The sequence below is a fragment of the Tauraco erythrolophus genome, chromosome 14 (assembly GCF_009769465.1).
Source record: "Tauraco erythrolophus isolate bTauEry1 chromosome 14, bTauEry1.pri, whole genome shotgun sequence".
Lineage (NCBI taxonomy): Eukaryota > Metazoa > Chordata > Aves > Musophagiformes > Musophagidae > Tauraco > Tauraco erythrolophus.
Window position 1 is genome coordinate 10,796,669 of NC_141478.1, and position 15,896 is coordinate 10,812,564.

The window sequence follows — 15,896 nt, forward strand, 5'->3', positions numbered from 1 at the left end:
AAAATTTTAACAGATGTTATAAATGCTACCCAATCAGTAGGGAGAGAGCAAGATTATTAAAATTCCAGTGGCTGAGGTGTTATAAAACTAATACTTTGGCTTTATTCATACATTTTTAACACAGCATTGTTTTATTCACTGAAAGCTGATATATTTAGCAAAATTGACATCCAGCTCAAAAACAAATGCCAGAACTACAGGAACAGAAGCAGCAAACACTGTTCTTATCCCACAGAAATATTTATTCAGTTTGGTCAGTAAATTATAGGAATTTTTGATGCTGAGAACTTGTACTTAGTACAACATTATGATAATATTGACAACAACCACTTTGCCTTTTGTCAACATACAATGTGAAACATAGATTAACTTGCTCACAATAAATTACAGTGTGATAGATGAAAAGAGCTCAATGACATCAGTAACTTAGGAACTGGTTACAGTTAGCTTACCTTACAGTATTTTTAAAGATGGTTTTCAATAGTAAAATCATTGCAGCCAAAGAAAAAAAAAAATCCACGTACTATAATAGCAAGGAAATGCATTTCTGGAGCAACAGTGAGCTACCAGTAAACACTTCATACAGTGATCTTCAAGGCACAAAGCAAAAAAACTAGGTATGGGTTTTTTTGCAGGTTGATGCAGTCAGGTAAGGTAAAATTTTTTTGAATATAAAATAAATACATTTTAAAAAGACGCATACAAAAGTCAGTAAGTCAGTCAAATAGCAAGGCTTTCACAGAATGCCACACTGACAGAACATTTGTGAATCCATTTCAGTCATGAAATCACGTTCACAGCTTGAATGACACAATCACTGAGGCAAGGGAACCATCACTTCAACATAATTAATAGGGAAGAAGCCAGACTCTCCATTTAACATCCCCTCATACCAATTCTCATCAATCTGATTGGTCAAAGTTATGATGTCCCCTTCCTTAAACCCAAGCTCGCCTTCGTTTTCTGGCTCAAAGTCATAGAGAGCTTGGCAGCAAGGCTGATCCATGTGCATTGAAGAACCTGCACCAGTGACAGAAAAAAACCCTGTATTAATAGAGCTTCACAGCATCCCACCAGCCACTAAGCATAAAACAATGGGTCACAAAAATGTAGCCCTGCTGTCATCAATTTCTCTCTCCCTCTCCACAACAGTTTTTCCATTGCTTTCACCCATTAACATCTGGTCCTTCTACATACAAAAAGTACTACTAATGATAATTAGTTTAAAGCATAATTTTGTTTCTCCCTTCAGTTCAGATGCTACTCCATTTTCATTCCTAGTTGCCTTCCCTTTCAAAAGGATGTTTATCTCGGATAGCTTGAGTAATCCCAGCTGTCAAAATCAGTGTGGTCTCTGAGGAATTGGAAGAGTCGGAGGAGGTCAGGAAGTGGAAGAGTCAACAGGAGAAGCAACAAATAATCATTTAACCAAACTGCACTGCAGCACACTGCTACTGTGCGAAAACCTACCAGAGGGCAGGGGCTCACAGTCGGTCCTACGAACACGCACACACATGAGCACACACACACACAGAGCCGGGGGCAGCCACCTGGATTTTCATGCTACACACGTGCGTGCAGGAGCAAGGCTTCCAGCTGCTCCTGCATTAAGGCTTCCACCCTCACCTCTCTCGAGCAGCGACAGTCATTTCTGGGTTACTGCTCCCCAAGTTCGTGTGTTCAAATCCTTTGTTGTACACATCCTTCATCTGAACTAAAGCAAAGGTTATGCTACAACTGTGGTGCCTGTCAAACTATTTTACAGATGAAAACAGTTTTCCAATACAGTATCTGGCTGTTCTTGTGACTTGTGCTTTTCCCCTGCTATAAAGATCTTCATCATTCCAAATTACTCTTAAAATACTAAAGGCAAACATGCAAACATAATAGTATGAACATATATTTACAGGAAAACAAATAAATATAAATTATAAATTAAAGTACTAAACAGAATCACCATTAGCAAAAGAAGTTAACCTTGTAAATGCACTCACCTTCTAAAAAGATATTCTTATGAAGGGGTTTTAATTGGCTTGGATTTGTGGTATGGATACATATGTAACATATTCATTCATATTTATGAATAATAACTTATTCTAATAAAACATAATCTAATGTTCAAATTGTAAAGCTTAGCTCTGTGGCCAAGGACTAGCCAGAGGTTCAACTGAAGTTCAGCCATAACAGATTTTTAAAAACATATACAGCATATCCAAGTAAAAGTCTGGTAGTTTGAAATATATTTATAAAGGAAGGATAGGAAAAAAGATTTCATGCTGCTGCCATGTAAACAGTAGTAAAACACATTACAGCACGACAAAGAACTCTAGAACAGACTAGTACTTACATTAAAGCAGTTAAGCCTCTTAAATACTAAGTTATTCATGTTGTCTTATTTACAGCAATTCTCAAATATCCTAGACTTGACTCTCTCCCAGCTATCACTCACGCTAATCATGCAATCACCTTGAAGGATAATTTTCATCTTATCTGCACACAATTGGTAATGCAATACAGATATAATAGCTAAGATGTTAAAGACATGCAAAAATGCATTTGAATCTGCTAATCATGGTAATGGGTAGGAAATTACTGAAAAGTAACTGTTCAGGCATTTTCTAGTAACAAGAGTCAGGAGAAGCCTCCTCAGGAAAGCAGCTGACAACTATTCTGGTGACCAGTAAATAAGAACAGGTGAAAGCATCTTTTTAATTGACAATAATACAATCTGGGGCAACATTTGGAGTTAAAACTGGGAAGTAGGAATTACTTTTCTATTTTGTGGGCATGTTATATCCTTCATAACAACAGAAGAGAGCTTTTATTCATAACAATGGAAGAGAGCTGTCAACAGAGATCCCCCTCGGCAAACCTCCCCAGAACATTCCTGTAACAATGCCGGACTAGTCCTCTGTCTCTGGAAGGCACGGGGTAGTGACAAAGTTTTACAAGAATGAACTAAATTACAGCTAGTCTAATACAAGAACATAGGTGAAAGCTTGGTTCTGGACACACTTTTGCTGAAACAGTCCAAGTAGAAAAAAGAAGATAAGCCACAGCTTCCCAACAAAAACGGACTGACTGTGTTCAAAAATAGCTGTTATTTTCAGTCTTTGCCAAGGTAGAACTGGTACCAGCGCACTGGAACTGTCAACAGCAGAAGGCAGCACTCTGAATAATTGACAAAAGTTCCTTGCTTTCACCAGCTGTTCCAATGGGGCTAATTTATTATTGCAAGCCAGTTAATTTCTGACAGTAAGGTACCTGGTATGAGATGGATCCCATTTGGTTCACTTTAAGTTCCAAAGAACTGAAAAGAAATGTCTGGCAGCCTGGAAAGATTTTTAAATAATGGTCACAGCCAGTACAACCGGTTTCATTCCAGGCTGTAGGATCAGTCAAAGTCTTCATTAGAGTCAGGCAACTGCTGCTACTGTATAATGCAATGAGACAAAGCTTCCCTGACAAAGGTAATGGGCGCAGCACTGCCTGACAGTCTGCAACACACGCTGTCTAACATCACAGAATTAGCGACATGATTCCTGCCTTTTCCTGTCCATTAAATACTTGCACGTCCTTCCTGCTGCACAGATTTAAGCGAAAGAAATTGCACCACTCTTCTGCAACCAGGGCTTATGTTAATTTGCAACGCCATCCACGCCTCCTTAATTTCTCCAGTTGTGGAGCTACACTGCCACACTTCACTGGCACATTCAAAGATGACTTGTCATTAATCTCCAGACCACTCAAACTTGGACAGCACAAATGGAAAAAAAGCACCACAAAAAAAAGTATTAAACAAGAAGCTATCTCTGATTTCTGGAGTGTTGCAGGATGAAACCAGAATGCCATTCAATGCTGCTGTGGTTTTTCATTTGTTTGTTTTCCACAAAGGGAGTTATTGTCTGTACCTGCATCTACTCTGTCTTCTAGACCATGTTGTATACACATGGTAGCAAAATTATACTTTAATAATCACAAACTGGAATCTTGTTAAAATAATTAATCCAAGTCTCTCTCACAGCTGAAGTGAGTAAACATTTAGATGCTTATGTTAAATTCCAGCACATGGCAACCAGACCCATTTATTTCATAGTCTAACCTGACAAACAAAAAAAATGAAAGGCATGACGTAACATAGCATTTAAAGAAAGTTCTAATATGAGCCAGATGACACTCAAAGCCTCAGCTGATTAATGAGGATAACAATGAACTAGAACAAAAACACAGATCTGTTATCTTTGCTTAATCAAAGCAGCTAAATAATTTACAACATTAAAATGATGTTTCTCTGAATCGAGTCCTGTAAATGTGTGCAAGTCATTAGTAAATAATCCCCATGTGTTAGGGACTGTACAAAGATAAATACTATTTCTGCTCCAAGAAGCTGATACTTAACTTGAAAAGCTATGGTGAAACACAGGAAAAGCCATGTCAACACTCAGAATTGGATTGTGGCAGTTGTGCGGAACACACCACAGCTTATATTCAATTGTCCTGTTGATTTCCATGAGTTTGCTGAATTCTAAGATACTACTTACCTTGAGTAAGTATCAAAGAAATTAAATTCTACATTTTGATAGGGTCAATGTGTAAACAGGGTAAATTAAGCACGAAAGTGCTTGTTTGTGTAGGATGAAGTCAGTTTTCTAAACGAAAAAAAGAGCGTGATCACGATGCTATCCCCCCTATTACATGGAGAACTTAAAACATTTAGCAGTTCTGCTTAGAGCTGCCTGGTTCACATTTTTAAATCACAGATCATAAATCTACTGTGTTTCATGATTCTGATTTTAAACAGGAACAGAAAGGTTTCCTCATTTACAAGCAGGGCATATTGACCCCACTGCAGCTCCAAAGAAGTCCATATGGACATTTTTTGAGAATGGAACAGGAAGAGAAAGAAAGAATGAACAATGATTTCATTGATGATTGTACCTGTTGGGGAGGTAAGCACAGTACCTACAGCTTCTTCAGGAAGAAAAAAACATGATAGATGGTCTTTCTGATATTATTAGCAACACTATGCATAGCAACAACTATTAAATATATCCCATTTCTCCCTTTCATCTCTTTCATGGTTGTTTTATTCCTTTTCCATTCCAACAGCACTGAGTAAGCCAAGCAGTAAGTGAAAATCCAACATTTAGTGATATGCAAGCAGCTGATGCAATAGTCCATGAATGGAATCAATGAATGGAAGTGGCTCATTCCTTTGTTATCTTAGTGATCAGTGGTCATTTATTTTTCAGTTCATTCACTGAACTTTAGCTGATTAAAACTGTCATTTTTATTTAACCAAGTGGGCTGGAAGCAACCTTGAAAAGTCATCTAGTCTGTCTTTCTCCCAAACGCAGAACTGATTACCCTTACAGGACATCTTGGATCAATTGCTTCATGGCAATGATAAACCACTGTAATATGGTTTGAAACTCTGGTTTGACAGGCTAGTTCATATATAAATGCTGAATCAACGTCCCTTCTCCACGGCACATGCAAAGCAGAAAAAGTAAACCCTATATAACTTGACAAGTAATAGATGGAGATCTAGAAATTTTATGCTGAATTTTTAATAAAGATTGCTATGTTTTTGCTACTCTGATCCAGACGTGCTGTGAAAATAACTAGGAAGTTACTGACTGCTGCAAACATCCCCAGTGCTTTGAATGCAATGTGTCCTTGTGTCACGTCTTAGGAACCAGTGGCCTGAATTGAGAGGAGTGTGCAGAGAGCGCGTTGTCTCTCTCAATCCCGCATTCGACAGCAACACAAAAACTGCTCTTAGCATGTGGGCAGCATGGGGAGCTGTGCTGGTTTGGGCTGGGATAGAGTTAATTTTCTTCACAGTAGCTACTATGGGTCTGTTTTTTGGATTTGTGCTGAAAACACAGCAGATAATTCAAGGATGTTTTTGTTACTGCTGGGCAGCGCTTACCCAGAGTCAAGGCCTTTTCTGCTTCTCACCCCACCCCACCAGCGAGTAGGCTGGAGGGGGCACAAGAGGTTGGAGGGGACACAGCTGGGACAGCTGACCCCAGCTGACCAAAGGGGTATTCCATATCATATAAAGATGGGGGAAGAAGGAAGAGGGGGATATTCAGAGTCATTCCTAAGTAACCATTACACATGATGGATCTCTGCTTTCCTGGAGATGGCTGACCACCTACCTGCCTGCTGATAGGAAGCAGCAAATTATTTCCTTGTTCTGCTTTGCTTGCGCACGTGGATTTTGCTTTACCTATTAAACTGTCTTTTTTATCTCAACCCACAAGTTTTCTCACTTTTACTCTTCTGATTCTCTCCCCATCTCACTGAGGAGTGAGCGAGTGGCTGTGTGGGGCTTAGTTGCCAGCTGGGGTTAAACCACGACAGGAGCTTCACTAACACACCCTCAAGCAGCTTGAAACACAAAAGAAACAGATCAAGGAGTAAGATCTTGCCGGGTGGATTTATGCAGCCGAACTGCTGCAAATCCCCTTCAGTATGGATTCTATAATAGCTTCATCTTGTAGCAGAGTGCAAGAAAATTAGAGACATTAGAAGGACCATGAAGTTACAGCTCCAAGCTTTATTCTTTCACCTTTCGTTCTCTCATTTCTCTCCCAACAACCTTTAAAAAGGAACAAGACTGGAGGGAAGAGGAAATTTGAGAGTGAAGGGAAAAAATAAAAACAAAAAACTTTCAGAAAGATCCTAAATGCTACGTCAAGTAGAGAAGGGAACCTTTGGATCAATTCCTCTCTATTTTCCTTAAAGTTAACATTTATGGAAAAATTTGGCTTTTTCATTCTCTTTCTTTGCATATTGTTGTCTTTTGTGGTTGCTGTTTTTTAGTTTTGTTTTGTTATTTTTAATCGGTCTTCTCTCCTTATGCACTGTAGTCATTAAGGAGGTAAGGCAAATAATTTTATTCATTAGATGAGGAAGCTATTTCAGTGAGTAGTGTAACCTTACTAATCATTACCATTCACAGCACTTTCAAGGTCTTTCAACAGTTGATTTTTTTTTTTGTGGAATCAGGGCCTGATCAAAGGAAGGGATCCTACTCCCACGCCAACAGGTACCTAGGTACTTCCGTTCATAAATGCACACGCATTGGTGCATACTTTAGTGGACAGTAAAGTAAAATACGTTAAATCAGTAACAGTGAGAGTCATCCCTCTGAATTTTACATGGCTAATAGTTAAGATCCTGTACTGGTCATTTATGGTCTCAGACTGCAGAGAGAAATTAGCATCTGGAGATACTCCAGACAGTGATCAAACACACCCACCTTAGGCATCTGTCTTTCCAAGAAATGAACTGTTTTCTGCAAGTGCCTCTCCCTCTCTCTCCTCCCACCCTCAGTGGCAATACAGAGAACCTAAAAGACCAAGCAGAATGCCACACCTAAATTTCAGATGGGTGAGAGACTGTTGAGAGGAACTCAGCGTCACAATTCCATTTCCAAATCTGGGAAACAAACTGGAGTCAGGTGCATGGATACTGATGCCTCATGAATCCATCGGTTTCACGGTACAAGAAATACCTCAAGCAACAATCTGGCGAAACATCTATAGACATGTTAATTCTGTGGCCATAGACTTACCCGATGATTTAATGGAAGAACTATAGGCAATCCCGTTGTGCTGCTGATTATCACCGATTTCCAGAGTTGTAGTTATTACAGGCTTTGGCTTAAATTCACGTTTAGGCCGACTAGATGCTACATTTATTCTGGAACACAGAGAAGAATGGCAAGAGATTTACCTTGAAGGAACACATACTGACACAACTTACACTCAAGTTCAGTGCTTTGGAGTTTGAAAGGTGGGGAAAAACAACCTTCTGCTGATTTTGGTTTTAGGTCTTTTCTTTTTTTTAGAGTGGGTGTCAGGGGAGGGCAAGGCAGGTTTATTCACTAAAAGCTGCTCAATTATCATGCAGTATATGAATTTCAGCAAGTCCCTATTTTATTTAATACCTTGGTCCTGCTGACAGAGGCATAAAGCTTTACAGTCTGAGTTTGAGAAGCGCTGAGCATCCACAGCTGCCACTGAGTTCAGCAGAAGATCCAGGAATGAGCTCTCTGGAAAGCTCAACTGCAAATGACATACACAGAAACCCAGCCAGGACAGAGGCCCTGGGGCTGCATCTCACACATTGCCTTTTTATTAGGGAAAATGGGAAACAACCATTTGGTCAGTGCAACTGTCTCAATATCTCTTCCTGTATGTGCATGTGGCCCAGCTGAGACCTCCTTGTCTCAGGGGCCCTCCAGCTGGGATGGTGCAGAGTGTCTCAGACACAGCTACCCCTATGCCAATACTCACAGCCACCACGTCCACCCTGATCTCAGGCAAGCCCCAAACAGTTACCTCAATTCCACAACTAATGTTAGCCTATGCTATGGTGACATTCAAGTCAAGGTCTCCTGATCTCTGTGGTTCTCCGAGTGACATATAACAAATTAATGACAGGAGCATTTTTTCCTTTTGTTAGGATGACACAAAGCATCTGGGCCTTCCGTAAGTTCATTACACCACAGCTGTGTTCCTAGTCAGCTGGCTATTTCCTTAGTGTGCTGCAGAATTTTGTTATACCCCTTAATCTCAGTGAAAATAGGCCAACTTCTCAGCGAAGCCTCCAAAACACAACTCACAGTACTCAAGTTTAAATAACGCCACCAACAAATGGAGGCTGTGCTGATTAATCTCCATAGATGTGAGAGATTCTGCATACACTCAAAGCTTTCTGGGCAGATCCTGCATTATGTTAAATGCTCACAGTGCAGCAAGAAGCTGCCAGGTGGCAACGGTTTAAAGCAATGAAGCCCAGTAAGGCACAGAGCACATCTGTGAGATGGTGCTACAAGATCTGTTGCTTCAGTGACTTTTCACAGTCATGAACCTCAGCTGCAAGAGAGGTTCAAAGTTTTCTGATGGGTTCAGTCTTACCGGTTTTGCAGCTTGCTCTGCAGATCCTCCAAAATTTCTGTGGATTGTTTATGGTAATCTAGTGCTGCTTCTACAAACACAGCCAACTGGCTAACTTGTTCTACCTGAAATATAGAGAGGAAAATAGTTGTAAGGAGCCTGCAGTACATTCAGCCGAAGGATAAACAAACAGATCTTTCAAAACAGACCAGGTATCTCGAAAGACCACGCTACCTTGTTGAGAGGCTATTGAAAAAGAGCATATGTGATTCTATCAAAGAAATTGCCAGTTGGAAACTGAACATAACTGAGGTGTAACTTCTAGTTCACTCACTCAGGGCTGGGTCCTTGAGTCATTTCCCTTCACAATGTGCAAATCCCTTCTGCTTTCAACTTCCAAGCCAGCTGTCTGTCAACTCCCAAGCCCGAAACAGTTAAAAGGATATGACCCCTTAGCAGGCAAAAATAGGCTTTTCTGATCAGCAATGTTGGAAGAAATTACACTGTGGCAGTTCTTATGACTCAGACTCATTAGTGTTTATTAGCAATGTTTACAAACTACAGTTCTGAAATGATCTGGACTTACCTCACTAGATGGCAGTATTTATAAACCAATAAATGAAACATGATTTATCAACTTGGATTTAAAAAGTATCAGCCAATCATTCAAAAATATGAATGCTGAGGAAAGGGTGAATGTGAAGGAGAAAGAAAAATCAAAATATTTTTATTCATGAGGTAACGAATAATCTCATTTCCCTAACACAAACTGAAAAGTTCAAGCTGTACTGAGGATGGAGCAGTAACAGATATTTATTTGTCCTCTTCCTTTAAGACAACATTAAGGAGACAGATCCCAAGAAGTCTGACTTGTTTCCATTCCATCATGATGTCTTCCATTCCATCATGATGTCTTCAGACATTGGATCACAAGAAGATATCCAAGTAAACTTTCTGCAAATGTTTTATGGACCCATGGCAATTTTGTGCTATACTTTGTCTGTTTTTACTCAGTTAAAAAGATTATTAGAAATCCTGCCGGGACTCCGAGAAAGCCAAACATTGTCACAAAGCATACAGAAATATAATGCATAGAACCAAATCAACAGCTGATACAATTCCATCACAGTCAGAAGAGAGTAATGTAAACCAGCTGAGGACAACTCACAAAGTGCATGGGGTTTGGATGGGGTGGTCAGAGAAAATGGATAGACAAGGATTGTCCAAACGAGACGACTAAGAGCCAGGACGGAAATAGAATTGTGGATTAGGAGAAGAGAGAGACTGGGAAAGAGCCAGAGAAACTTGAGGGACTAAAAACCACTTAGCAAGAAGAGCCTGGGACTGGTTGAGTGGGAAAAGCAGGAGGATGGATCTGATAAGAAGCGCATGCAACAGTGTCTATGTGGGAGGTCTGGAACTAGATGTGCAAAAACCTGAGAAAGATGTGGATCAGGACTGAGTCTGGGAAAGGCACCTGGCAAGATGGCTGGGAACCAGAGCTCATAGAACAGAGATTGCAGGGCAAGAAGACCAAGAAAGGGAGACATTTGGGGAACTGGGAACAATGGAAAGGAAGCGATTGCTGCTAAGATCTCTGCAAATCTAGTAAGATGGTCTGGGATTAGACAATAAGGCTGTAATGAGAAGTCTGAGGAGGACAGACAGACTGGGTCAGCATGGAAAATGAAAGGGAAGGAGCACAGAGTTTTATTTAAACAGAAACACTAGAAAGTGGGTATGGAAAAAAACCACAAAGGGACATCCAGTTCACCCCCTCCCAAAGGCAGAATTGGTTATACTAGAAAGTATAACTCATCAGTTCTCTGGTGGCTCAGCTAAACCATTTTAATTCATCCCCAATGGTGCTTTGACTAATGATAAATACTATCTGAAACACTTCTCAGCTGCTTATGCAAGGTAGAATTACAAAAAACATACACTGCAACCAGGCAATTGGCAGAGCTTACAGTCAAAAACTGTGCTGAAATTGTTGGTACAGGATGTTACATTTCTTGCTGCCCTCATATAACTTGCACTAGTAAAACAGCAAGAGGCTCGCTGATTTATACACTGCTGCAACAAATGTGTCCCACTCACAGTTTAGGAGCTACACGCTAGTTTATAACTGGCCGTTATATGGGTGTGCATAGAGGAAGAAGTTGCTGGCAGTTAAATATTCCCACTTAACTGCTCCTCCTTGTTGCAGTTTGCTCACAGAAGACAGCACACTTCTTACTTTCTAAGTGTGTTTTCTGCAATGCTGTATCTATAGGAGAAGAGAAAGCCTTGGAATAGGCCCAAATACGTCCAGTTCTCTCCTCCTACAATTCCTCCGTTACATGGGAGAAAGCACATCCTGCTATTCCTCTGTGTGTGGATAGAAGAGAGGATTATCCTGAATGACCACAGCTGCTCCTTATTTAGACATAATTTCATGATGGACTTGGACTCTGAGCCAAAGTCCAGGTATCAGAGCCCAAGCCACAAACAAACCCTATGGAGTAATTTTCAGTGCCAAATAGCAATAATAATGATTTTCAGAGGTAAAAATCATTTAAAGACTGAAAATCAGCAGCCAAGTTTTTACTAGAAGTGAGCTACAATTCAGAAAGTGCAAGGTGCCTAGCCTTGGTCATTCCTAGCTTCAGCAGCAGGTCTCTCTCTATGTTAATCTCCCAGTCTTCTCCCTCCCACTGATCAAACCACATTCTACTCTGAGACAGTCCATTGCTCATAGTTTATAAAACTACTTAAGACCTCTGTGACAATCTTGTCTGAGCCACTGTATCTCCAGAAGAAATTCCTGAATTCTTGAGTCCTCCCATTTACTGCTGTGCATTATGTTCTTCTCTGACAGGAGATCAAAAGAGCAAAGAGGCACACCTTCTCCTTCCAGACCTTACCTCCTATGAAGGATGGGACAGGCTTTATCCAACCCCACACACATTGCCCTCCTGGATGTACTGCAGCAAACAAAAATGCAGTACAGACTTACATCATTTTCTAAGAAATTGAACATGCTTCTTTCAGCCAGCTCCTTTGACTCTTCAAATTTTTCTACTGCTTGTTTAACTTCTTCATCTGGTATCTTTCCAAGACGCTTCTTTTTATAATCGTAATCCAAACGGCGTCCTTCTAGTTTCTTCAAATGATGCTAAATAAGACAGAACGTTTATGAGAGGGTCCAAACAGGACATGCCCAAACAAACACATTGTGATTTAAGGAAATTTCAGTTATGGATGCAAATATATGCAGAATCAAAAAATATAAGGCTCAGAGATTATCCAGTCCATCCCTTTGATCTCAGGCAGCATCAGGTAAGTCTAGGACTGCATAAATGAATGAAATCTTAAACTGTATAGACTTTAAATAAACATCCATTTGTTAACGCCTGGGGAATTGGCCATCTTGATTTGCTAAACTTCGGCATCCAACTCATGGACTTCCTTAAACGTGCAACACCTCAGATTGTCTGATTGAGAAGCAGGATCCAATCTAACTATGCGCGTGTCCCCATAGTCTGTATTTAATTCAATTTTACATCTTGAATTATTTGCAATGTGACAGCTAAAAGTTAAAAGGTTATTTTCCCCTCTCGTTCCATAAGCAGTTCCCCAACTTGTATTCTTGTTTTCTGTTAGGCATCAACTTGACACTTCTATCTGATATAAATACACAGGCTTTTCTGTTGCCAAAAATCATGGGACTGACAGACTTACAGAACGGATTCAAAGTGACAGTACAAAATGCTCATTAAAGCTAATGTCAAACAACTTCTTTTCATCAGTTGAGAACTACAACTGAAAACAGTTATGTATCACAGGAGACAGCTACAGACATCAAAACATTATAACTATCTTTTTGCTATGCTTTCCATATCCATTTATGTGTAAACGAATAAAATAATTTTCACCTCTGCATTTCATCAGGGTTTTAACTTGCTTATTACCCAAGTCTATTGGAATCAACAGACTCAGACAGAGACTGCCTGGCTTTCTTTGAATTGTCACATCGTAAACAAAAGGCCCGAAAAAACTTAACAGTAAAGGTTAAAAATGTGTTTCTCAGCTTCCTATATCTTTCCTATAGTGGCATATGGTGCTTCAACATTTTATGGCACTTTTCGGATCATTCTGTGATTGCCCTGAATAGCCTTTTTCAACAGTTATATTCATCCACCATTACAAACAGCTTTAGGCTGACAGAGACAGCAAGATAGGATAGTCAGTCACAGTAAATCACAACCCACTCATGTTCATAAGAATTAATAAAAATGTTGGTTAAAGCAAAACAGCAAAAAAAATAAAGAATATTATTTTCTTCACTATTCTTCTTGTACTGAATGTACAAGCAATATAGCAAATTGAGTAAGTTAGACAAGCGACAGAGAGCCAGGCATTGATTTTAAGCAGATTTCATCACTCTTTTGCTAGAGACACAAGTTTAAATGCAGTGAAATTTATTTACCTTATTGCTTTCAAGAAAGATACCTCAGAGAGCTAGAGTTTGATTGACAAGTGAAGCTTTACCCTGGAAAACTTACCCCAATTTCTTTTAAATCTTTGTCCTGCAATAACTGTAGAGGATCAATAAAATTTTGTTTTACGTTAATATCAAGCGAGTCCTTCACCTCTGCCATTTGTTTCATGCTCTCACCAGCATCCAGTAGTGCAAGGCCTATGGTAAAGAACAGGCTACTTATATCTCAATATATGTAAAACCAGAAAATTTGTCTTATGAAACAGCTGTTTCAAATAGGTATCTTTGTATCTGCTGCAGGCCCTTGAAGAGTAAAAAAATAATGCAAGCTATGCAGTTGCTTTCCCCTACAGAAAACTGGAACTGGAACATTTTTCTTCTAAACTATACTTATTTTTCCTGAAGGGCATCAGGGAAAAAGTAATAGTATTTTCCCTATCGTATTTGCATAGTTTACAAATCTTCTCCACTTTGAGAATTGCAAACCAAGCCAATTCATTCATTCACACGAAAAGTGAGTAACTTTTTAAATCACAAAATCATGTTTTACAGCTTCCTCGCATGCAGCATGCTTTTTTCCTCAAACCTCCTTTTGGTCAAAATTGTTGCTGCTTCTTTAAAACAACAGACTTCTTTCTAGTCAAGCCCACACACTATGCATGCTTAGCAAGTAAGTCCTCTGTCAAGATTCTGGCTGTGAAGAACCAGCATATTTTCAGAGCAAACAGGTTAGATTTGATTTACCAAAGAATTGCAGCATGGCCAAGCTAGAGTTCATTTTAATGAAAACAAGAAAAATGCGTATTTAAGATCTAAATTCTGTACTCCAAAGCACAGAAATACTTGATCATTAAAAAAAAAAAAGAAATCCACCCAAAGTTACTCCTCATTTTTTCCCCATGAGAAATTTTTCCCTTAGTTTACTTCTCAAATATAGGGTAACTGTTTTTATTTAAAAGTTAAAAAAAATACAGTGCATCTAGGAATCACCCTAAATTATTTAGGTTTGGCAACTTAGAAACTAAAAAGGTTATATTAATAATATGAATCATCAGACAGCATCAGTAATAGTGTTATCAAATCCACCTGCAATAGAGGTGGTCAAATATGCAGAAGCATCATGTTTTATTAAATACATCAATCACCTCCTGATCACAGTATTTAGCTTTCCCTCTTACCTGCAGTAGCTATTTACATAGGTTATGTCACTGAGTAATATTCTGCAAAGAAATTTATGCTGAAATATTCACAGAGGAGATACACAAACTCACCAAACATAGAATCATCGCCAAGCTCTCTGCCGTACCGTATCATGCAGTCTCCGAGGAGCCCCTCTGTCTGGGGATAGCCTGTGGTTTTAACTTGTCCTCTGATCTTTGACATAGTGTTCAGCATCCCCAGCTTGGCTCTGTATGCTAAGGAGGAAAAAAAAAAAAAAAAAAAAGAACGAAACTTACAAAAACACTTTTAAAATGAATATATTTAAAGCAATATATCATTTAACAAGCAATGTCATGAAGCAAGTCACCAAGCTGGTCTGTAGATTCATAAAACTTTTGTTGTCAGTACTTCACAGTCAAAAGTTGAAATAAGATTCCATTCAACAATATGGGTCCTACGAAACTGTTTATTACTCCCAACTGAATAAGCATCATTTCTCCAGCAGATATATAGTTGGAGTGCTTGTCGCTTTCTGTGAGTACTCGCCAATACTCACATTCCTTTGAATATTCTTGTTTGTGAGCTCCTTGATTAGAAATATTGCAGAAAGCAAATGCAGAATAGATACAAGCATAGCCAAAGCCAATTTCATGCTCGTTCCCTCTCTCTTGCTTGTGAGAGCTTTGCAGAACTTTCCCTTCCTTTTTTTTTTTTTTTTTTTTGCTTCTAGTAATCAAGACGTTAGAAATTTATTCTGCACAGTGGCCTGGTACATACAAATGAATTTATTGTTATCCGACAGGTATCACGGCAAAAACATGCATTTATTCTTGGAGAGTTTTTCCAATCTGCTCCTTACTATTATCACTCATCAGTCTCTTCGATACAGTAATAGCCAAGTGCAGGGCATTCCTGAGGAATGTGGACCATGGTGACTAGTTCCATCTCGAAAATCCTGGCTGAGCCCTGGTAAAGGACTGAATCCTACCATCCTTATGTAGGCATAACCCATTAAACTTCTTCAGCAATATGCATCTCAAAGCACCTACAAGGGACAGCTATATCTGAAATCACTGGTGTAGCTGACTAAACGGGAATTCAGTCAAACAGTTCTCAAAAAAATGAAGGTTCTTCCAACAGCTGGTTTGGACAGTGAATCAAGGTCGTAACAGATAAACTTTGTGACTGACTGCAAATGTAAACATGTCTCCTTTCTTGTTTCTTAAAACGAGATTTGAAAAACCTCTATTAACTGATGATCCAAAATCCACTGAGACCTAGCAATGTCCAGAAAATGCAAAACCTCGTTCAAATACTGGGAGAGCAAGTAACAGCCC

General features: G+C 39.3%; 1 protein-coding gene across 1 annotated transcript in view; it reads right to left on the reverse strand.

Moving 5' to 3' along the window:
* Nucleotides 1-806: 806 nt before the first annotated feature.
* Nucleotides 807-15,896, reverse strand: part of SH3GL3 (SH3 domain containing GRB2 like 3, endophilin A3) — a 54,494-nt gene continuing 39,404 nt past the window's right edge. Inside the window, exons 4-9 of the mRNA XM_086619994.1 lie at nt 14,670-14,813; nt 13,463-13,596; nt 11,914-12,072; nt 8,937-9,040; nt 7,589-7,716; nt 807-1,020 (exon numbers count right to left, since the gene is read on the reverse strand). Of these exons, the coding sequence (XP_086476120.1) occupies nt 815-1,020; nt 7,589-7,716; nt 8,937-9,040; nt 11,914-12,072; nt 13,463-13,596; nt 14,670-14,813 (875 nt within the window). The 3' untranslated portion in view covers nt 807-814. The remainder of the gene's footprint in view (nt 1,021-7,588; nt 7,717-8,936; nt 9,041-11,913; nt 12,073-13,462; nt 13,597-14,669; nt 14,814-15,896) is intronic.